Source organism: Sapajus apella, unplaced genomic scaffold (genome assembly GCF_009761245.1).
Source record: "Sapajus apella isolate SASKATOON/1434 unplaced genomic scaffold, GSC_monkey_1.0 scaffold4, whole genome shotgun sequence".
Taxonomy (NCBI): domain Eukaryota; kingdom Metazoa; phylum Chordata; class Mammalia; order Primates; family Cebidae; genus Sapajus; species Sapajus apella.
This window is the reverse complement of record NW_022436944.1, coordinates 36304771-36328606: the sequence shown is the minus strand read 5'-3', so window position 1 is coordinate 36328606 and position 23836 is coordinate 36304771. Positions and strand designations below refer to the sequence as shown.

Genomic DNA, 23836 nt, shown 5'->3' with positions numbered 1-23836 from the left:
TCAGTTAATGTAAGAACTTTATTGTAGCCGAGACCCAACTCACTGCAGTAAAGCCAAAGCAGTCCAAGATGTCATACAGAGTGTGCCTTTGGCCTTCTGTCTTCTTTTGGGTTGCTTTCTCATGCAAGTTCCCATAGGCAGGGAAAGGCCCCAAAGGAGGAGGAAGAAGTAAAAAGCTGACTAGTCCACCAACTGAACAGGCAGGTGCAGAACAGTTATATGGCTGCACTTGTAATTCTCCCAAACTGCTGAGACAGGATGCTTATGTCACTTCTTTCCTTTGGCAGCATCTCATGACACATTTGTTGAATTGAGGGGTTAGGAGGGGAGGCTACTTGATGCAAAGAGAGAAGGCAGAAATGGAAAAGGCTGTTTCTAGTAACCTGTTGTGGGGCTGGCCTTTCAAGAGGAGAGGTGAAGAGGGACATGATGGTGGTCCTGGCGTCATACTTATTTTAAAAAGGGACTAAAGGAGGCCAGGTGCAGTGGCTCATGCCTGTAATTCCAGCACTTTGGGAAGCTGAGGCAGGTGGATCACCTGAGGTCAGGAGTTCAAGACCAACCTGGCCAACATGACAAAACCCGTCTCTACTAAAAATACAAATATTAGTTGGGCGTGGTGGCACACACCTGTAATCCCAGCTACTCAGGAGGCTGAGGCACGAGAACGACTTGAACCTGGGAGGCGGAGGTTGCAGTAAGCCGAGAATGCATCATTGCACTCCAGCCTAGGCAACAGAGACATCTCAAAAATCAAACAAACAAAAGACTAAAGGACTTTGGGGATGATTTGGGCAAAACTCCTTGTGGTACAGATGAAATTAAGTTTCAGATTGGGTAAGTGAGTTACACTGGCTCACATGGCCACTTGCTCCCAGACTTAACACTCTTTGATTCCAGTCCATATCTTTTCAAGAGTAAATCGGAGAGAATCACTTTCCAAAGATGTGCCTCAGCTTCTTGAAATGAAACAGGAGTTTCAAGAATGGGTATTGAGTCCAAAGGGCAAAATCAGCATTATCAACAACAAAAGCCCCAAACACTTGCCCAAAGCCTGCATTAAACAATTACCCACAATTTGTCAATGCACTGGCCACATACAACATGACCTTAATGTCTTTAAGTTGGGGCGCGAGGTCCTGAAGTTCCGTGATGATTGGCATTTCCAAGGCAGCTGCCTGGAGCTGAGCCTCAAGCTGCACCCAGGTTTCTGTAGGCTCCACGGAGATACTAACAGGATTGCTTTCAATACAACAGAGCCTTCCGGGGCTTTTCCAGACTGAAGCCTGAGCTCAGACATGATTCTACAGAGAAGGTCCATGAGAGATACCCACAGGCCACTCGGATGACACCAAAATAGACATGTGAAGTCCTGGCTTATTTGATTGGGAAGGAGGGGGAGGGGGAAACTGCTCCCAAACACGTCCACCTGATGGAAATATTCTGAGCTTGAAGGAGCTGTAAATAAACTAGGCTGCTAAAAACAAACAGCTCCAGGGAGTGGGGGAAGGGCAGAAATAGATAGCCTTCCCCTGCTGGGAAGAAAGTGGGTCAAGGGGGAAAGGGTGAAGGGAATGAGGTGGGGTGGGGGGGGCGGAACAAGCAGAACCCTCAGCCAGAAATGCAGCTGATAATTTGTGGTCACTGAAGAAGCCTCCAGTTTCCCGGAAGAAAGGAGAGAAGTGATGCTTTAAATGTTACAAGGTTCTTCCTCAGTGGAAGGCCACACAGGGTGCTGGGTGAAGGAAGGGACTGGAGGCCATATATGGTCTGGAAAAATAATGGTGATGAGCGCACATTAGCCATGTGGGCCTGCCGGCCTTCCAGGTGCTTTTGGAACCCTGCAGCCTCAGCTCTGAGGCAAAAGAGAAGCAAAGGAGGAACTGCAGCCAGGGATTGGTGCGAGCCTGCTAGCCTCCACTACCCTACAACTGAAGCTGCCCACTCCTAGCGACTTTACACTCGAGGAAACTTGGAGAAGCTTGAAGAGGAACACATTGGCATTAATGTCAAGTTCTGGAACAATGTAGCCAGATTATTTTACCACCCAGAAAAGAAAAGTAGCCCATGACAGCTGGAGCTGCCGGACACGCAGAGCTCGGGATGGTGTTCTCCTGCCACAAAGAAGCGATGTCACAGAACACCAACATCAGACAGGGGCACCTTGTGACCTTGATGGATCGAGACAAAAGTAAGAATCACTCTATAAGCACAACCGAACAGACGAAAACAGGACTATCATCCAACCACAAAAATGACTAAACATTCTCCTATCCTTGGTAATATGAGTGACTGCTGCTTTTTAAAAAGCCAATCACAGCTTTAGGCTGCTCCTCTCTCTTCTTCTAGATATGAATTAAGATACTCAATTATAGAATGGCCCTTTCTTCCTGATGGCATCCAATCCAGAGTGAAGCCAGACTTTGCTTCCTCAGAGTCTCCCCGCAATCACCTAGCAAAAGCCCCAACCATTTCAGCTGGAAAAGAATCAGTCCCTTCCTGCACCCTCTAACTGAGATGCCCCATGGTTCCTTCTGGCGTGTGTTCTCCCTCTTTGCAGTGAGTCAATAAACCCAGGTTGGTGCCCTGCGGCCTTTGCTTGGAGGGCATTGATGCTATAACAACACCGCAAGGTGTTGTTATGGGACTTGTAGTTCCAGACCTTCATTTCTACTGCATGCAGTCACCGTGGAGAGTTTAAGAGGAAGGGATCCGGAACCAGACTGCCTGGCCCTGTCACTTACTAGCTTTATAACTTCAGACAAATTGCTTAACCTCTTTGCCTCAGTCAATGGATCTATCAAATGGAGATGATGATAAGAGTAGTACCTAGCTTTTAAGGTTGCTGTGAGGATTAGGTGAATATATATGCGTGAATCACTTAAATGGTGCATTGCATGTGGTATTTGTCATTATTCATTCAACAAACATTTGTGGAATGTTTGGTGTATTCCAGATACAGTGCTAGACTCTGGGGGTAAAAACTGGCTCTTGCCCTCAAAGCACAGTTTGGTCAGAGAGATACAAGGAAATATTTTTCCCCATGGAGAAAACTTAACATAGGGGTAAACCCAGAGAAAAACATAGCAGGGCCACTCAATCTTGGCCTGGGAAGTAAAGGAAAGCTTCCTGTTGGAGGTGGCACCTGAACACTTCTTGATGGACTGCTTATGGGAGGGCAGGGACTGGGGTATAAACAGAAGGCCTTTAAGCTCTGCAAGCCTTTCCAGCTATAGACACCATTTAGGTAATTTCTTCTTCCCACAAAGCCTGGCCTTGTACTGGTGAAGAATGTGCTCAAATGAATAAATGTCTAACATCAAATTAGCAGCGTTCCCTATACACTAGTGCCTGCTGTGACTTCTCTGTCTCAAACTGTGACCACTGTTGCCCCAGGTCCCCTACAACTTCAAAACCTCCCTGCTCTTTTTATGCTGCAGCACGTTGGCCCCCAGTTTCTCTGCACTGGTACCTCCCTTCCTGTCCCATGCCCTGCTGCATGCTCCCATCCTCCAAGCCTGTCCTCCCCACACCTGCACTTCCCTGCACACGTGTTCTCCAGCACCATTTTGATCCTGTCCTTCCTTTACCCTCCACCTGCCGTGGCTTCCTACAACTTTCTGATTAAAGCTTAAATGGCACAATCTAGCCCCAAATTAACTTTCTAGCTTTCCCTGCATCCTGACCCCACCACCCACTGTTCCTTTGAGAGCCTGCTCTTCATTAGGCCACCACCTTGAAGTGTCTTGGCTCTGCGCTGTGTTTAACTTTTTTTTTTTTTTTTTGGAGGTGGAGTTTAGCTCTTGCACAGGCTAGAGTGCAACAGCACGATCTCAGCTCACTGCAACCTCTGCCTCCCGAGTTAGAGCAATTCTCCTGCCTCAGCTTCCTGAGTAGCTGGAATCACAGTCACGCGCCACCACACCCGGCAAATTTTGGTATTTTTAGTAGAGACAGGGTTTCGCCATTTGGCCAGGCTGGTTCTCGAACTCCTGACCCCAGCTTCTGTTGTCGGGTGGTGGAGGCTGGCAGGCTTGCACCAATCCTGGAACCTTTTTAAGGTCCCCTGGCTGCAGTTCCTCCTTTGCTTCTCTTTTGTCTCAGGGCTGAGGCTTCAGTGTTCCAAAAGCAAGTGGGAGACCGGCAGGCTCACATGGCTAATCTGCACTCATCACCATTATTTTTCCAGACCGTATATGGCCTCCAGTCCCTTCCTTCACCCAGCACCCTGTGTAGCCTCGGTCCCGCAAAGTGCTGGGATTACAGGCGTGAGCCACCACATCTGGCCTGTTTGACATACTGAGTTCCTTTTCTGCCTTGCCTTCTTCAGGAGAAACTAACACAGCCATTGTTGAGCTGGTGACAGACCCTGAGATCCTGCTAAAGACTGGGTCTGAGCCCAGTCCAGGGCAGGCTCTGCTCAGCCACCCCCATGGCCTGTCACCTGGCTGGGCAAACAGGTTTCCTATGGTGGATGTTTGAAGTAAGACCCACAAGGGGATGTTCCAGACAAAACAGATGGGGGAGGTAAAAGAGGTGAGGCAAGACTGGGTCAGCCGCCATGGGGAGATGGGTGTGAAGACCCCAGAGAAGATGGAATGGGTCAGGTGCACAGAAAGAAGTACGAAAGGGAAGATGGGGACAGTGGACCGGGGAAGGTGAGAGAAATACCAGGACAGTGTCATATCCCATTGACGCATTGGTTCCAGCTCTTTCTGTCATTTTTAACTTTACAATAAATCTACTTTTTCCCAGATCCCCTGGGAGTGAAGCTCTGTTTCTCACAATCCAAGTAGCCCTGAATGGAGCAGCCTCTCTCCTGCCATTCCTCCTGTTCCCTGGGGAGCCTCCCCTCCTCCCATCACCTGCCTCTCCAGCTGGCCCTTGCCCTTCAAGGCCTAGCTCAAGTACCCGTGACTTCTCCAGATATTTTTGGGGACTGGAAGACTTCTTGTCTGAATTCTCCTTGGTCTTCTAGAATTAGCAGGAATGCCATCTTTCCCAAAAGATGGCCAGGTCCATCCCAGCTGATGACCACCTGTTGCTCCTGTTTTTCTGAATTCCTTCAGTCTCTTGTTAACTTGTATGACCTGGAGTGGATGCTGCTTTGGTGTTGGATGCTGGGTCCTATGGAACTTTTTGTGACCAAGCTAGGCACCAAGCATTGGATGGTCAACAGTTTTCACTGGAGTAATTCTGGAAATTTTCAAGGTATTTTTGGTTGTTTCAAAGGCTGGGATGGGTAGCACCACTCTGTTTGTTGAGCCAGGTCGGAAGTAAGAGCTATCTTGCAAAGGGTGGGACACAATTGTCCCACATCCTACATGACTTTGAAATGTCCCAAGGAACATTTAAACCTATATATAATTATCTCATTCTAGAACCAGATTCTCTTTTATGCAACATTTTTAAAGCACTGTTTTAATATAAATTGAGTTTTCTAAGACTACAATTACAGAGTAATGGTTGTGCTTTGTCTAGTCAGGATTTTTACCCAGTGTTGTTTATTATTTCAGAAAATCACATCACATGGTGGACGCATCCCTTGTAGCATGTGAGTTGCCAATACCATGATCTGTATTTGAGCTGTTGCATTCACCGTGATTTCATATAAGTGCGAGCATCTAACTACAGCATTACGTATTCTAATATGGCTGTGTCTGACCACTTATACTCAAAACGTTTACTTTTATATCATAAATCACTTGCTTTAATTTCTCTTTTACATAGCATTCAGAGCATGATATTGATTTTTCGAATCATGTATCAGCGTCCTCTGTTATTTATGAATTTCATTTCTGGATACTACAGGTGTCTTTACAAAATATTTTTCACAAAAGGTGGCATTCGGCCTGAGAAGGCTGAGGGCCTTTGGCACAGGCCAGTAGAATGCACCATCATCAAGGGTGCGAGGGAGTGTGTGTGCACGGAGCCAGCATTCCTGTGGACACCTCACGACCTGGCGACTTCTGGGAAGCACTCGGCACTTGCCTAGCATCTGAGGCAGGTCCTGGAGCACAAGGTGGAGATGGTTGACAGATGTTGGCCCCTGGGAGATAAGACAGAAAATTGGGAGCAGGGCCGAGAGCATGTGGTGGTCAACCTGGCATGTGCGTTCTGTGAGGTGAGAGGTCTCGTGAAGGGGAGGAAGTGAGGGTACCATCATGACACCAAAACTGAGAACTGGAAAACCGTAGCTTTGGGTGATTATGGATTTTGCTGCTATGAACATTTTAGTACATGCATTTTGGTGAAAATACACCCACTTTTCTATTGGTAAATACCTAGGAGTGAAATTGCTGGGCTAGAGTGTATGTCTATGTTCAGCTGTAATAGAAGATAACACGCAATTTTTCAAAGAGGTTGCATTAGTTTACATTCCGTAGCTAATGTGTGATAGTTGTGGTTGTTCCACATCCTTGCCACATTTCTTATATTCTGTCCTTTTCATGTTAGCCATGGGTGTGTAGTGGTATCAACCCAATGAACGTGAGCAATGTTCAGGAGAATGGATGAGTAGGTTATGATATATTGACTCAGTGGGAGTGTATTCATCAGTGACAGCGATTAGCAACAACCTAAATGATTCCCACAGACGCCACGTTAAGAGAGAGAAGCCAAAGACAAGAGTTCATATTGTATGATTCCATTTACATAAAATTCAAAATTAGCCAAAATGAATCTCTGGTGTTAGAATTCAGGATGAAAAGGGGTGAAGAGATTTGAGCTTGAAGGGGCTCCTGGGTGCTGGAGAATGCTGTTTCTTGACTTGGGTGCTAGTTTCTAGGATATGTTCACCTTATGGAGATCTATTGGGCCGTAACTTACTGATCTGTGTACTTTTTGTAAGGCATACTTCGACACTGAACACTTTCTAACATTGAACATGGGCCAGACTCTTTGTGAAAATAAAGCTTCAAAGGCCCAGGGCCATTCATTTCCTAACACTGCGGATTAGGCTACCCTATATTGAGACATTAAACCGTAACTCTGTAGTGAAATGGGTGACACGTGAATGTGTTTGTAAAGTCTAGAAGCAATATGTGTGTTTAAATCGTGGATCTGGGTGTCCTGTACATGATGCTGCCTCCAGCCCTGCCTGCCTCCCTGTCTAAACAATGTCTTTCTGAGTACAGTAGTAAAGTTATTAGCAAGTACTTTTTTCTCCTCAACCACTGGGTGCATATGATGAGTCTGTTTGAACTTTGCATTTCCTGCTACATCTAGAAAGTGACAAGTCAGTGTCTGAGGAAGGAGAAATGAACCTTCTAATGGTCACAGTGTCCAAACAAGTAATCTCCCTGTTTATGAACCATCTTAATCCAGCAATGGCAAGGGCAAGGACGTAATTGCTATGTCAAGTAGCAAACAGGAGTTCTACCTGCATCTAACAGGCTAGATTTAGATTTGGAAGTCTGGGGTGGCAGGATGTGTTTTCCCTGGGCATAGTGGGTGTGACAAAGGCCCCAGCACTGACTACACGCTAACGAGCAGCAGTTTTCTCTAAACAGCCCTTCCTGGCCTGGATCAGAAGAAGCGTGCTGGCCACAAAGCATGCTGCCTACTGACGCCCCCTCCACCACCACTGTTCCCACCACCATTCTTCAGAGGTGGCCGAAGTCTGGTGAGTACGTTGGGATTTATGAGAGAAAAAAAGGGCAGGCTACTTAGTGCCCAGCACACGGCCCCACCTGCCTGCCCCACTTAACCTGCTCTGCCTCCAGAATCGTTTCTGAGAGCCTCGAGCCTCTACTCTCACCCAGAGGCTGAGACCTGGAATGGACATTTGGCAGTTTCTGGGGCATGTCCATTCTCCAGTAATCTTACATAAATGAAGGGGGGAGATTCTTCTCAGCAGGAATTGGATTGGGCAAAGTTTCTCATCTCATAAACAATGAGATGAATTTATAATATAACTTTCTGGGTTCCCATCAGCTGCTCAAATATGGAATTTCCCCTTCCATTTCTCCTCTCCCCAAGTGTTGATGAAATTCCCTTCTACAGCCCGTGCCTAACATAGACCATTTCCATGAGGTCACTCAGGAAATAGTCCTCCTGTAGCCACACTGAGGTGTGAGAGGGAGCAGAATTTGGAAAGAAAGGACCAGGTGAGGAAAAGAGCAAGATTCGGGAAACTGGCCTAGAAGACAACAGCCGGGGCATTCTAGGGACGTGGGATTCTCAGCTCCTTCCCAACGCACGTTCTCCTGGGCTGTCCAGTTCAGGAGTCACTAGCCATATGTAGCTCTCTGGCACTTGCAACATGGCTAGTTCAAGATTAGATGTGCTGTAAATGTAAACTGCATACTGGATTTTGAAGAATTAGTATGAAAAAAGAATGTAAACCATCTCATTAGTTAACTTTCCCATATTGAATATATGTTAAAATGATAATATTTGGGTTTTGTTGGGTTAAAGAAAGTATATCGTTAAAATTAATTTCATTTTTTTCTTTTTACCTTCTTAAAAGGTAGAAATGTGACTACTAGACAATTTAAAATTACAACATTGCTCTTATCGGTGGCTCACATTAGTTATGTTTCCACTGGACAGTGCTAACATAGACAGACATTGGATAGAGGCCCCCGAAATGAGCTTCCTAACTTTATCTAAAGTAGCTGGAAGGTGTCTGCAAGAATCCAGATAAGCCAGGTTTGCCTCAAGAGCAGATGAGAGAACAGAAGCTGGTGGCCCAAGATGTCATCTTCTTGGGGCAGTCATTGGGATGTCAGGGAATTGCCAGGCTTAGAGACCTGACCCCGGAGCAGGTCTTTGTCCAGGATGGTGACCCTTCCTCGGTCTCCCACGCCTGACCTCTAACTCTGTGTTGCTTTATATTGAAGCTTCTCTCCCCAGACATGAAGAATCTCATCCTGGAGTTGGAGACCTCGCAGTCTCCGTGCATGCAAGGCTCACTAGGCGCCCCTGGACCTCCCGGCCCTCAGGTTGGTGCACTCTACCGGTCCCCTCTCGCTGTCTTCTGTTTAGAGCAGGAAAGCCCACTGCCCAGAGCTTCTAAGTGTCTCCCCCTTCTCATGTGATGCAAAACTGGTTTTCCTTCTCTTGTTTACTTCCTGTTCCAAAGCCACATGGTTAGAACACTGGCTCTTTGCTGGGTGAATTCTGGCCTCCCAGTCTTGATTTCCTCATCTATGCAATGGGGATAACAATTGTCCCTACAATACTAGATTTTGGGGGAATCAAATAAGGATGCCGCCTCTATGGATGTGGTTTTTATTATAGTTACAATCAGACAAACAGTTGATGGCAATGCCCCTTATGGAACCATTGACCCCACCTGTGGACCCAGAGGTACCTGTGCTCAGCACAGGAAAGTGGAGGCACAGAGGAGCTTGTTTCCTGCCTCACTGGGCCCCCAAGCAGCCCACCCCTTCCCACCAAAGCTACAGGGGAGAGTGATGAATAGGCAAAATGCTGGAGAAAAGATTCCTAGACAAACAAGAGTACCTTCCAGAGACCCCACCCAATAGACTCCTGGCCCCTCTGGCCTGCCTCCAAGAGGGTGCTCCATTGGTGAGGAACAGCTGGGCCTGGGCCTTCCACGGGGAAAAAGAGGGTGCAGGGAGCAATTAGTTCCCCAAGTGCTTTCCCATGCAGAGGGCATAGAAATGACATCGCCCACCTGGATAAACTCTCCTATGGCTTCTGGACACTTGAAGGTTCACCTGGATGGCAAAGCTCCACAGGAGGGGACTCCAGCCTGTGTCTCCTACAGCATCTCACACCACTATTGTCCCCTTGACTCAGCCACAGTGACCATCTCTTGGGTCCTCAGACACTCCAAACTTGCTTCAGCCACAGGGCCTTTGTACTTGCAGTTCCTGCTGTTTGGAATGTTCATCTTTCTGGTTTCTATCCTGTCTAGCTCCTTGTAGCCACTCAGGACTCAGTTTCCATGCCACCTCCTTAGACATGCCTTCTACCAGCCACTCAACCACTTAGTCTAAAGTAGCCTCCTGCCCGCACCCACCACCAGTCACTCTCTGCCACAATGACCTATTTTAATTCTACGCATGATTTTCTCATCCTGTTACACTTTTCTTATTTGTTTTTCTGTTCCTGGTCTCCCCTCTGTAAAACGTAAGCTCAGTGGCAGGCGTTGGCAAACTATACCTCTGGATCAAATCCTGCGACAAAGTTTCAATAAAACATTGAAGTTCTATTGTCTGTGGCTGCTTTTGAAGGACAAAGGCAGAGTTGAGTAGTTGTGACAGAGACCATATGTGGCCCACAAATCCTAAGATATTAACGATGTAGACTTCTAAAGAAAGCATGTATCAAGCCTTGGGCGATGGGAACAGAGACACTGTCCATCTCTCACTATTATATTCCCCGTCTACAACTGTGCATGGGGTTGGATAGGTTCTCCATAATTACTTGTTGAATGCAGGAAAGAAAACAGGACTTTGAACCCAGAGCTGGCCAGAGGCTGCCATGGAGAAGATGGGAAGCCTGCAGAAAAACAAGATGAGAATCCTTGGAGGTGCATTTCTATCTTCCCATCTTCAGCGGTCTACTCTAATAGGGCTCAGGCATGTGAGAACTCATGGACCATAGAAAAGAAAAGGGGGATTTTCTGCTGACCTCAGAACAGCAGCTCTCTGGTCACACACATCTCTAATGTTGTGCGGTCCCCTCTGAAGCACGTGGAGGCTGTGTTGACCAGCTGCAGGGTCCCATGTAGCCAGAACACAGTGTGGGTGCTGCCCCTACTCAAAGTGAGGTCCGTTAACTAGCAACATTGGCATCATATGGGAGCTGGTTAGAAATGCAGAGTCTCATCCCCGTGACAAATTCATGCTATCAGAATCTGCATTCTAACAAGATACCACCCCTCCAACAAGTGAATGGAGTGAGTCATCCTCACATTAAAGTTTGAGAGGCACTGAGATAGAGCACAGTGACCTTGTGAAATAGTTCTAGTCCACTTCAAGAAACAGAAAGAACTAAGGCTTGGAAAAATCAAGAGAGTGGAATGAGCCCCCATCCTCCCCCCACACACCACCACCCCGCTTCCCCATCCAATAATGGAAGGTAAATAAACGAAAGATAGTGGTTTTCAGACTTATCTACACATTGCAGTTCCCTGGGGGAGCTTCCGAAATTACTGATGCTTGTTCCTCCTCACCTGAGATTGCTATTTATTATTATTATTATTGTTATTATTAGAGAGAGGGTCTCACTGTACCACCTAGGTTTGAGTGCAGTGGCTTGATCACAGCTAACTGCAGCCTCCAAGTGATCCTCCTACCTCAGCCTTCCAAGTAGCTGGGACCACAGGTGCATGTGTCACCATACCTGGCTAATTTCTTAATATATTTTGGAGACAAAGTCTCACTATGTTGACCAGGTTGGTGTCGAACTCCTGGGCTCAAGCAGTCCTCCCATGTTGGCCTCCCGAGACACTGAGATTACAGGCATGAGCCACCCCACCCAGCCTGAGGTTGTTATTTAATTGGGCTGGGATGGGGCCTGGGTTGTGGGACTTTTCAAACATCTCCAGGGAATTGTAATATGCTGATAGACTTGGGAACCACTGGCTGAGGGGAGCTATTTGTCATTTGGACAAGTTTTGTAGAAATCATATTTCAAACAGGCTTTGCATTATGCTTGTTCACCTGCAGATCCTGGGAGTGCAATGGGGGCCTGGGGAATTTTGATGAATTTCCTCTCTGCTATTTTGGAGAATTTGGAAAACAGCTGACTGAGCATTTTGCAGACACATTCTGGCTGTGGATGTGCAAAGCTTTGATGCAGTGAGTTGTAGAGTCCCTGAGCTGGAGTCAGCTCCTCTTCAATGGGATAATAGTGCACTATTTATTTGCCCACATTCTTAGTGTCTTAAAAAGGACTTTTTCCTGCTGAAGAAAGGAAAATTGTTATTTGGCACCTAGTACCCACAGATTGACCATGGGAATTCCCAAGGTGGCAGCTGCTGCTGTGTGCAAAACTTAACTTGTCTCTTGTCAAGCCCCCAGGAGAGTTTGGCAAGAGTTACTGAAAAGATATGAGAGGTGATGAAGCCTCTTGTTTTCAACAAATGACATTCATTCAGGACTCTTTGGTTACTCTCAACACACACTTGGGATGTTTTAGGCAAACAAAGAATTACAGGGAAAAAATTAAAACCACAGAGAGTAGATATGTAAGCATTGCAACCATGGAGCCACTGGAAACACAGCTCAGAGAAAGCTAAAGAGGAGGAAGAACAGAGGAGGGGACTGGGCTGGAGGGCACAGGAAGAGCCATGGGACCCTGTAGCCCTACATCTGCCCAGAGAATGAGTCTGCTGCTGTAGGAGCCCAGTGTACCAAAAGCCTCCTTATCCATCTGGCTTTGCACTGATACGTATTTTCTTCACTTTTTATCTTGATTGATTAGGGTCCACCGGGGCTTCCTGGCAAGACAGGACCAAAGGGAGAAAAGGTATGAACCACTACTTTCTTCAACCCTTCTGTCCTTGGTAATTCCAGCCTATTTTCTGGGGGTGCCACTGAGAATTTCCTAGTTGAGATTTCCAAACATGTGCTACCTCTGCCGTGGTTTGAGAGGATGGGCTCCATGGTGGCTGAGCTGCTGTAGCAGGTGTGGGATATCACCGGTGTATTTTGACGTGGCCCACTGACATGCAGTGGGGCTTTGAGCAGCAGCCAAGCAACTGAGCCACATCACCATGCCCAGTCATCAGCTCTACTTAGCCTTCTGCTTCCAGAACATGTCTTCCAAAGCAGCCCCTCCTCACCTGTCTTCTCCATCCGTAGGGGGAGCTTGGCCGACCAGGAAGGAAGGTAAGGTCTGCGCTGTTCTGTGAGTGTTACATGGGCATCTGTGCTCCACGTGCATGTGTGTGCATGTGCTCCTAGGGATGGGGGACCAGCAATGCACTTCAGTGGCTGCTAATACCCAGGTGGACAGTGATGGTGCTGCTGTCTCGATGGTAACAGTAGTAACCTTGGCCTTTCTGCCAGCTTCTTTGGTCAGGAGCAGGAGCCTGCTACTGCCAGGCATTCAGACTTCTTCCAGGGGCTGCCAAGCCTGGCCTGGTTTCACCCCTCTCACCTCCTGCCCCCACCTCAGACCATATCGTTCTGCTACCCATCAGAGAAACTCTCCATAGCTCCAACCAGTGACACAGAATGACTCTCATTGTCTGTTTGATTAAATTGGAATAAAGTGCCAGAGCAGACAGAAACAAATGGCTTTTGCTTTTTGGCTGAGCTGAAATAAAATGGAGGTTACTTAACGTCACAATGACTCTGAGTGAACCAAACACATGTTATCAAGGCTCTCATTAGTGTCAAGAGGGAGTAAATCAGCAGGCTATTATATTTATTTGCTGAGGTCAGAGGATACTGGCACTGAATTTCTAGGTCTTGGTTATAGACAGGGGTGCAAAACTTTGGCCAAGAAAGATGTCCCTGGCTCTAAATATAAATTACTGTATTTCTTATTAAATAGTTTATTAAATGGTTTCATTGTCAAAAGATCCTGAAACAGACCTTTGAAAGACAAAGTTACAACTCTTTAGGGCACACATGAAAACTATAGCGAAGCACAGTGGCTGTCTGAAGTGCTGGGGTGGTCTCCATGCAGTGGTCAAAGGATATTCTGCTGTGGTCTCCATGCTCAGACTTTACAAGGACCATGATTGATTAGTGATGCCTGCCATGGATGTGAGAGGCAAGAGTAGAAACCAGTACACATGCCAGGATTTGGCATATCTGGTTTAGGGGCTGAGCCCTTCACATCTCTAGCTAACTGTGAAATTAGCTAATGGGTGCAAGGTCAAGATAGGCCCCTAGCACCTGCACCCACTCTGTCTCACAGGGCTTGCTCTTCCATAGCCCTGGCTTAGGCAGAGACAGAGGTGACAGGTACCGTGTGCAAGTGAATACAGTATTATGGGGGCACTCTCGGGAGGAGGCTGTAGGGGGAGTGGGAGAAGCCAAGCTAGGGTGTGGTATCAGGTGAAGTACTGCTTTAGCAGTTTTATCCCTAAGGAGAGCTTCAGAGTATGAACTGCCCGAAGGTAAGAGAGCTGAGCTATTGGCTGCAGGAAGGGGAGTTACATAAATCACTGGGCAGTTACAATTGCTCAAGGGCAAACTGCAGTTATAGGTTGCAGGAATGAGCTGTTAGCAGCAAGGAAAGTAGCCTCTGGGCAATGGGCAATCTGAGCAGGTCAAAAAGACCTTGAAAGAGTGCCAACAGCATCTGCTGCTGCTCCCCAAATGTCATCCTGTCTCATTCCATAGCACATCCTTGGGAAGAACCCATTGGAACACAGGGGATTTTGGCGTGGGGGTGGGTAGAGTGATAAAAACTGAAAAAACAAGAAGTTTAGAATCCCTTTCTCACCACCCTCCATTTCTTGAGAAGAATAAGGTCTCGTTTGGTGACACAGTGTGACAAAACATATTTACTGTAAGTAAAGAAACAAGCCCAGTTGCCCTGACTTTTGTTCTTGGTCTTTGAAGGGTAGACCTGGCCCCCCAGGTGTTCCTGGCATGCCTGGGCCTGTCGGTTGGCCAGGCCCTGAAGGACCTAGGGTAAGTGTGGCATGCTCTCGGGGGCTCATGTGGTGTCAAAACAAGAGGGCGGAAGATGGCAGCTTTCCTGGCTTCTGGCACATAGTCAGGGAATCCCTTCCTCAAGACAGGGAAGAGAAGAGAGCTTAAGGACTGGCCACAGGGCCCCAGACACTTCTTCCTTCACTTGGCCTGCAAGACCTTGGTCAGTGCAACAGCTCTGCTCCTGTGGGAGGAGAAATAGGGGGATGCTCCCCTCTTTTACAGAGGCCCTGGTTCTCCTTTGTCCTGAGAACTAGCGCCCCACTTTGGTTTCCCTGAGATGACCTAAGAGGGGCTTATGTCTGGGAAGCTCTTGCCTGTCAAGCTGATTTGGCAGGGAATGGAGAGTGGAGGGGGTGGTGTTGTCTGGCTGAAGGATGGAAATCCTACATCCAGAGAGGGATTGCTGAGTGCTGATGAAATCCCCTTCCTCACTCAGGGTATGGAAAGCAAGCACACCCCCATCGGTGCCTCTGTTTTTCTCACTGGTAGTCATAGACTAGAGGGTTCAGAGGCCTGACTAGGAGTTTTATCTGCAGAAGTCAGGGCTGGGCAGGTAGATTTCACCATTTGCTCTGATTCATTTACTGGCTGTATCATAGCTGTGGAAAACTGTGTTTCCAGTCCTCTTAGGAAAAGTCCCAAGGATGTTTTTAAAATCCTCTGCATAGAGTTGAGCTGTCCAGCACAGCAGCCAGTGGCCACATGTGACCCTCAAACCCATGGAATGTTGCTAGTGCTACTAAGGAAATTAATTTTAAAATTTTAACTGTTTGAATTTCAAAATCTTTACTAAATTCAGTTATTTGAAAATGTTAAAGTATGTTTGGAGCAACTTGAATGAATGAATCTGCTTTTTCAACTTTAAATTTTATGATCTCTAAATACAGATCAAATATTTTAGATGAAAATTTAGCACCTGAATGGAGATGTGTTTTAAATGTAAATTACACAGCAGATTTCAGGTACTTATTATGAAAAACACAATGTAAAATATCTCAATAATGTTTATATAGAGTACATGTTATGATGATTAAATTAATTAGATTAAATAAGATCTATTAAAATTAACTTCATTCATTTACTTTTACTTTAAGGTGACTTCTTTTATAAGTTTAAAATTAGGCCGGGCACGGTGGCTTAAGCCTGTAATCCCAGCACTTTGGGAGGCCAAGGTGGGTGGATCACAAGGTCAAGAGATCGAGACCATACTGGTCAACATGGTGAAACCCCGTCTCTACCAAAAATACAAAAAATTAGCTGGGCTTGGTGGTGCGTGCCTGTAATCCCAGCTACTCAGGAGGCTGAGGCAGGAGAATTGCCTGAACCCAGGAGGTGGAGGTTGCAGTGAGCCGAGATCGCGCCATTGCACTCCAGCCTGGGTAACATGAGTGAAACTCCATCTCAAAAAAAAAAAAAAAAAGTTTAAAATTAAGTATGTGGCTCACCTTATATTTCTATTGGTTAGTACTGGTATAGAGTGTTTTCAGTACAGAGGATGAGTGCTAGAAGTCCCAACTACGAATCATTGTGAAGAGCCTTCCTATGCAAAGAGCAAAGCAGGCAAATTTTTTGCATGTGTTGACACCCTGTTTTCTGAAGCCCCAGTTCCCTCATGCCTCCTCCACTACTCTCTCACTATCCTCACTAGGAAAATACTATGTACTACCACTTACAACATCTTAGTGAGCAGTTGGTGTGTATATCTGCTTCAACTTGGGCATTTTCATTTTACATTTAATCTTAAACACAAGAATGAAATGTAGAGTATGGAGCTTCAGGACCCTTGGAGGGAGAAAGTGGGTGCATCTGGGGTCCTCCAGTTTACAAGCCATCCATCCCCAGTTCCTTCCCAGTCTTGCCTGTGACTTTCCTGGCTCCATTTCTCTAAGAAATGTCACTGTGGGTCTTTTCTTCTTCTAATTCCCACAGGGTGAAAAAGGTGACCTGGGTATGATGGGCTTGCCAGGGTCAAGAGGACCAATGGGCTCCAAGGTCAGTGTGTGATCCAGATGGACATTCAGATCTTCTCAGTAAGGCTCTGGAGCAGCTGCTGTCTACAAACATAGGGACTGGTTGGGGCAGCAGTCATGAACTAGGGAATGTCACAGGTATTGGAGAACCTGCCCTTACCAGCCAGGGCACTTGCCTTTACCAGTACTTTGAAGAATATCATGCTCTGGGATGCAGGGGCATAGGGATGCCATTCCCACTCTTCTCCTGGGCAGGAAGAACCAAGTTTCTGGACATCAGAGCAGATGGAAACCTTTGATCAGGCCTTTGCAGGGTGATAAAAGCAATGTTCCCTTTAAGCCTGGTATAAACACAACCCTCTGGGACATCTTTGTGTTTAGTGCTGCAGCCCCACTAAAACAGTGCAATGTGGAAACACACCTTATCACCACATTCGGGGATTCCCTCTATTCTTGCACCAAACTCAAAAGCCCTACAGGGCTGATTGTAAATGTACCTTCTGCTCTCTTTTAGGGCTATCCTGGATCCAGAGGGGAAAAGGTTAGTGCATTTCTTGGTTGGTACCCCAGAGCCTGGTCTGGGCTACTGGCTTCGGAATCAGATATACAGAGGATGGGCCCAGGCATCTCTTTAGTCTGCAACTGAAGCCACCATCCCTAGCTATTCCCTGCCCTTTGCCAGTGGACTGAGAGACGTGAGAGACCTCCTGAACCAGGGCAGGCCTGTAAGAGAAGGGCTCCCCGTAGCGGCAGAGGCCCCTCATGTGGAGCAGATAAGCAACTGAAGGCCGTGCCAGGTAGAGAAAAAGCACAGTTTGCACAGAGTGCTGGAGGAAATTGGTGATACATGTCTTTAGGCCAAGCTGTCACCACACAACTTTCTGACCTGGCCAGAAAAACAAATAAAAATCAGCATCAACCTGTGGACAAATTTCCTGTGGGATGAGAGAGGATTTGGGGCCCAGAATTTTCTGTGAGTTGTCCTTTATGAATGCAAGAGGTCTTCTGGGTTCAACAAAAAGTAGATCACAAAGCATTCCTTTCCTGGACAAGTCACCTGACATCTCTGAGCCTGTTTCTTCACTTGCAAAATTAGGGTTTTGGTTTAGGGAGCTTTTCAGTTTGAAATGCTTGAATTTCCCTCCCAGGATATTAACTCCTTGACTTTTTCTCCTGTGGTTTCTTCCTAGGGATCCAGAGGTGAAAAGGGTGACTTGGGTCCCAAAGGAGAAAAGGTAATGGAGAAAACCTTTCCATAGAAATAATAAATGTCAATGCGAGTGGCAGTCCCCATCCACCCCTATCTGTGGAGTGAGGATGGACTGAAGGAGAGGCCTCCATCTTGAAAATGACTGACCAAGTCCATCCACAGCTGTTTCAGGTTTATTTCAGAGGCAGTCATAATATCTGTTGTTCTTTTCACAGGGTTTCCCGGGATTTCCTGGAATGTTGGGGCAGAAAGTAAGTAACCTTGAGGTAGCGAAAATAGGCCTCAGTAAAAATATGAGGTCCTCCAAGCACAACAGAAAGAGCTCTGCCTCCTTGTTATCAGGAGGGATGGTGGGTTTAACCATGGAAACTTCTAGTTTGGGGTGAGAAGCAAGTTGCCTTTCACCCTGGGGAGAGGGTGGCAGGATGGTCTGGGGCCTCCCTCCAGCTCAATGGGAAGGAAAGGACAACCCTTCTGGGTTTTGGATTTTTTGTTTCTTTGTGTGTTTGTGGTTTTTGTTTGTTTGTTTGTGTTTTGTTTTTGCTTTTTTCCTTTTCCTACCTCTTATAGGGCCGTGGTCATATTAAAATGCAGAAACCTTTCTCACAAGGGACTCAGATCTTAGCTACAAGGGTCAAAGCCCCTCTCAGCACACAGGCCCCAGTGTAAGGCCCAGGTGTCTTTAGCTGAAGGTCATCATGCCTTATTGCAGTCCTTCTTCAAGGGTGGTGCACATACTGCCAGAAGGACACAAAAGTATTTGAACTGAAGACTGCTAACATTTTTTAATAGTTAAATTTTATATTTAAATAGTTAAATATTGGCCAGCACTTAGGGAGGCCAAGGTGGGCAGATGGCTTGAGCCCAGGAGTTCAAGACCAGCCTGGACAACATGGTGAAATCCCATCTCTACCAAGAAAAATATACAGAACTTAGCATGGTAGTGCGTACTCGTAGTCCCAGATACTCAGGAAGCTGAGGCGGAGGGTGGCCTGAGCCTAGGAGTCAAAGCTGCAGTGATCCATGATCGCACCACCGCACTCCAGCCTGGGCCACAGAGCCAGACCCTGTCTCAAAAAATAAATAAATAGTTAAATATTTAGTGGATCTCTTGCTTGCAACAGGGCTTAATCAAAAAGGAATATGTTCAGGTAACTTAAAGAAAAAAAAAATGTAGAGCCTGGGCAATATACTGCTACCCCATCTCTTAAGAAAAAAATTAGCAGTTCATGGTGGCACGTGTCTGTAGTCCCAGCGGCTTAGGAGGCTGAGGTGGGAGAATTGCTTGAGCCCAGGAGATTGAGGCTGCAGTGAGCTGAGATTACCCCACTGCACTCCAGCCTGAGCGACAGAGCAAGACCATGTCTTTGCAAAAAAAAAAAAAAAGAAAGAAAAAGAAAAAATATTCAGTAAATAGCAAAACAGTTGTATATAGAGACAAAAATTGTGAAGGTGATTGTTGACCAACAGATTTTTTGAAACTTTTACTGAGGGTTAGAGTTGGGGAAGAAGAACTAGAGTAGATGGGGGGAATGTGAGAGAATAAAGAGAGGGAAGTGCATACATGGCCATTTGGAACAGCTCCTAACCTAACATTGTGCTGGCGCCTCACACCGTGAGACACTGACATTGGAAATTGTTATTTTAACCTAGGTCTCAAACCATCATATTCTTCAAGCATGCAAAGGGGATGCTTTGTTAGTATTTTTGATTTTTAAAAGTTCACCTTAAAGTTTTATTTCCCAAACTAAGACAATTTTTATCTGACCTTTTCTAGTCAGTGGAACATGCTTAAATATTTTCTATCATCCTGCATTAATGTATTATATCACCACCTTAAGCTGTCAGAAACTGTACTCTGCTACTTCAGGTAGGGTGTTGGGTTAAAAAAAAAATAGATTAATTATGTAAGCAAATTAAAACAAATGTTAAAAGAGAAAAAACAGTTTTACTTAAAAATATTTAGACTAGCTTTTCCTTCAGGGCAACAGTGAACGTCAAAGCATAATGAACTACTGTAAATTAAGTATGGCAGCTCCTCTGTCCTCTGCACCATTTACTAGACTTCCCATCTCAAGAGTTGTCTTCCCCTTTTATGACAGGCTGTTTTAAGACAGAGCTGATATGATGACCATAATTAGGTTCTTGGGAGAGAAATTAGATCAAGGAATTCCTGACTGCTTCCAGCTGATATAGAGAAGGGCCACACTTCCTTCTGACAATATCTGGGGAAAAAAATGCTGCCGTGTTGTTGTTTTCTCCCAGCCAAAACGACATCCTGAGCCTCTCTAAACAGCCAGGGGAAGCTGCAATCATCTCCATGGCCATGTAGCATCCATCCTGTCCTCCCGCACTCTCCCATTCCCTAGAGAATGTTGAAGGATGTGTGGGTTGGAAAGAAATCATACATTTAAGGACAATTCTTGGTGAAACAAGACACTGGTGGCTTGGGTAAGGAAACACTGGCTGAGCTGCCAGATAATTTCAGAGCTTTACACTTGATCCTTTCCAAATACAGGTGTTCCCTGGAATTTTCCATTGTGTTATACCTCCTCTGACCCCCATGTGAAAAAGTGCCTGGATGTTTATTGTTCTCTCTGAGTAGCTGGGCAGCTCTTCGTGGGCACCGGCTGCTGACTAACAGACACTCATTGTTGCTATTGCTAAATTTATCTTGTTGGCGGCACATTCTGGGCTGTTGGGGGATTATTGGAGATAGGAATGAAGTACGCTGTGGGTTCATAACCCGAAGAAACAGTAAGTGGGGCCGGAATCCAAGAAGAACATGGGGAAGCGGGAGAGAAACTAAGAAGGAGAAATGGGTTGTGTGAAATATTGGCCTTAAACTATGAAATTCTGCAATGGATACATTTCTTTTGGAGTGGGAGGACAGAGTTTCGTTCTTATCCCCCAGGCTGGAGTGCAATGGCACAGTCTTGTCTCACCTCAAACTCCACCTCCCAGGTTCAAGCAGTTCTCCTGCCTCACCCTCCCGAGTAGCTGGGATTACAGGCATGCGCCACCACGCCGGACTATTTTTTTTTTTTTTTTTTTAAGTAGAGAAGGAGTTTCACCATGTTGGCCAGGCTGATCTCAAACTCCCGACCTCAGGTGATCTGCCCACCTTGGCCTCCCAAAGTGTTGGGATTACAAGCGTGAGCCAATACGCCCGGCCCAAGTACATTTGGTTTGGATAGTTGAACACAGAGCTTTTCAAATAGGAATATTGTTGCCGTTGTTCGCCATGCCTTTTTCAATAATTATAATGAATATTTGAACATATGTTTGGAACATCTCTCCCCACAAAAGAGCTTTCATCCAAATCAAATGGAAGTAAGCTGGAACTCAAACCAGTGCTTACTAAGAGTGGGCAAGTACATGATTCTAAGTAAGAGTCATTAAATGAGCAGAAACTTCCCAAAGATGACAGTTGGCAGAACTGTGTCCAATCATTTAAAAACCTCCAGATTTAAATTTGTGCCAAAAACGAGACATAACAAAGCACAACATGAAATTCTAACTAGAAGGGAAAGCGTATTCTATGACAGCTTGTAGTAAGTCGCACAGGCACATTGTGCTGGATGCCCAAGCCTTCCACTGTCTGTTCTGGTTTGTCTCTCCTGTTTGGCCATCAAAATGTGTGCTACTCCACAGCTGTCCCTGTCAGATAACAGATAACCCACTCAGAGTTACCTTCTTCCTTCCCTCCTCTTCCTTGAAAGACATGTCTACCTTTCTCATGACTTCATCACTCTCCCAACCTTCCAGGGAAGCCCAGTTGGAATAGATTCGGAAGAATCAAGTAGACTGCCCTTGTAGCCAATGACTGGCTAGACCTGTGTAGATGTGCCCGCTCCACATGCCCTAATTCCTCTCTTGCTTCTCTTTCCCCTTTCCAGGGTGAAATGGGTCCAAAGGGTGAACCTGGGATAGCAGGACACCGAGGACCCACAGGAAGACCAGGAAAACGAGGCAAGCAGGTAAGGATCCCAGGGCTTACCACCTGCCTGAGGTCAGAACTTCCTGACCTGAGGGGGCGTGTGGAGTGGCAGGCAAGTGGTATCAATCAGAGATATTCTGTAGACCTAGACTCCAATGTCCCCTGGGCTAGCGGACAGGAGCAGCACCGCTTCCAGAAGCTGCTGGCATTTCTGGGCTAGCCATAGTTTGAAGTGGATGAGATACAATGCTCCATTCAAACTGTGCCCAAGGCCAGAAGCAAGAGTGGACATTTGGTTCATAAGAACAAGGCTGTCTTAACCAAAGCAGCTAGGAGTGGAAGCCAGATATGGTCATTTACCCAGAAAACCTATTTTATGCTTCAGTGTCCCAGATACAAATGGAGTTTTGAAAATGAGCCTAGATATCTTCCTGCAGTTGAGGGGTCTTCTGGGTCTCAACAATAGGGTGGTTTTCCCCTACTCAGGCCTGCAATTTGTAAGTGACCATTTTTCTTGGGTTTCTTAATGCGTTTAAGGAAGTTGTTCACTCTGAACTCCGTCTGGTCAGCGGGCTCTTGTGTTAAGCCATGTGATGTGACATGACTGCTCTAGAGACAGCCTTGGGTGTCTTATATATAATACTGAGGGGTAAACATCTTTGGATGGAAGCTCTTCCCATTCTTTTAATTATTTCCTTAGGCTAGATCTGTGGCCCACAAACTTAATCTTACATCAAGATTACCTGTGGGTGGGGCCGGTGATTGAATACAGATGTGCAGATTCCCCCACATCAGGAGCAATGGTTGTAGTACCAAGCTTGCTACTCCTTGCCCCCCGTGTCTAGGCCTTATTTTCCAAAGACCTGGAGTGAGCTTTCGGCATGGGCTTGGCTAATTATTTAAGCTCCATGTGATTCTAATGTGCAGCCAGGGTTCAGAACCATAATAACACTATGAAGCCAATTCTGGTCTTTTCCCAGTAAATTTAGAAAGAACACAGGCTCCAACCTGGATAATTTAGACTGCACAGTAACTTTTGAAGTTACAGTCTTCCAGTCCAGTTTTCAAAGTTTGATCATGAGTAACATGGTAATGCTTTCACAATGATGCCACAGGTACCAATTTCTTAAAAGTAGGCTCAGATAAAAAAGGAAAAAAAATAGGGGAGAAATCTTTTCTGATATCACTTTATCCCCTCCTAATGATTTCCATCCATAATATTTTAAGCTTGGGTTCAAGAAGCCTCCTGGCTTCCTTCTGTCTTGGTCAGTATTTGTTTTTTCCTTGTTCCTGGTAATAACCAAAGCCAGGAAGGCCATTTCTTGAGCCTGCTGAGATTGATTCCATTGGAATCGTAAAAGCTACACCAAAACCACATCTGGGAGCTGAGAGAAGTTAGATAAATGAGCCCACGCTTTCGACAAGACGTTGCAAACAACGCGGGAATGCTGAAAACCCTCGGTGTTGGTGCCGTTCCAGTCGACAGATAATGAGTTGTTAACCTTAGAAGCCTGCTGGGGTACTTTGTTTTTATCATGAATTAATATCCCAGCATAGAGTCTCACATACTCTTTGTTTGTTGGGCCAGCAGTGCTGAGAATCTCTGCAAGTTATTGTTAAGTCAATCCAAAGCCAAAAATCAGAAATTTGGAAGGAATTTTGGATAGTAATTTCTGTGCCAGAAGATTACAGAGACCACTTAATCCAGTCTCCTCAGGTTATTCACAAGGAAGCTGAGGGCCAAGGAGGTGGATTTGCTTGCCCAAGACCCCTTCACTCAGCTAGTTTCAAAGCCAGGGTTAGAATCTAGAGAGTTGAGTTGAGACCAATTTTCCCTACATCACTTCTTCTCTTACCTTCATGCTTCAGGACTTGCCTTCAGGCAAGCCCAGAAAAGCAGCTGTTGACTTTATTTTAAAAATCTTGGCCTGGCACCATGACTCATGCCTATAACCCAGCACTTTCAGAGGTTGAGGCAGGTGGATCACCTGAGGTCAGGAGTTTGAGATCAGCCTGGCTAACATAGAGTAAAACCCCATCTCTACTAAAAAATATAAAAATTAGCTGGGCATGGTATTACATGCCTGTAGTTCCAGCTACTTGGGAAGCTGAGGCAGGAGAA

The 23836-nt window shown here is 46.1% G+C and overlaps 1 protein-coding gene across 7 annotated transcripts in view; it reads left to right on the top strand.

Annotated features, from left to right (window-relative positions):
• Nucleotides 1–23836, top strand: part of COLQ (collagen like tail subunit of asymmetric acetylcholinesterase) — a 63173-nt gene that overhangs the window by 21672 nt on the left and 17665 nt on the right. For 6 of the 7 annotated variants that reach the window (XR_004262989.1, XR_004262993.1, XM_032259172.1 and 3 more), the window contains exons 2-11: nucleotides 7512–7624; nucleotides 8844–8945; nucleotides 12403–12447; nucleotides 12783–12809; nucleotides 14499–14570; nucleotides 16524–16586; nucleotides 17079–17105; nucleotides 17755–17799; nucleotides 17990–18025; nucleotides 21674–21754. Coding sequence is in view for 5 of the 7 variants with exons in the window: in XM_032259172.1 (XP_032115063.1) it covers nucleotides 7512–7624; nucleotides 8844–8945; nucleotides 12403–12447; nucleotides 12783–12809; nucleotides 14499–14570; nucleotides 16524–16586; nucleotides 17079–17105; nucleotides 17755–17799; nucleotides 17990–18025; nucleotides 21674–21754 (611 nt within the window). In the remaining 2 variants the exon portion in view is untranslated. The other variant, XM_032259202.1, reaches the window with a different exon arrangement.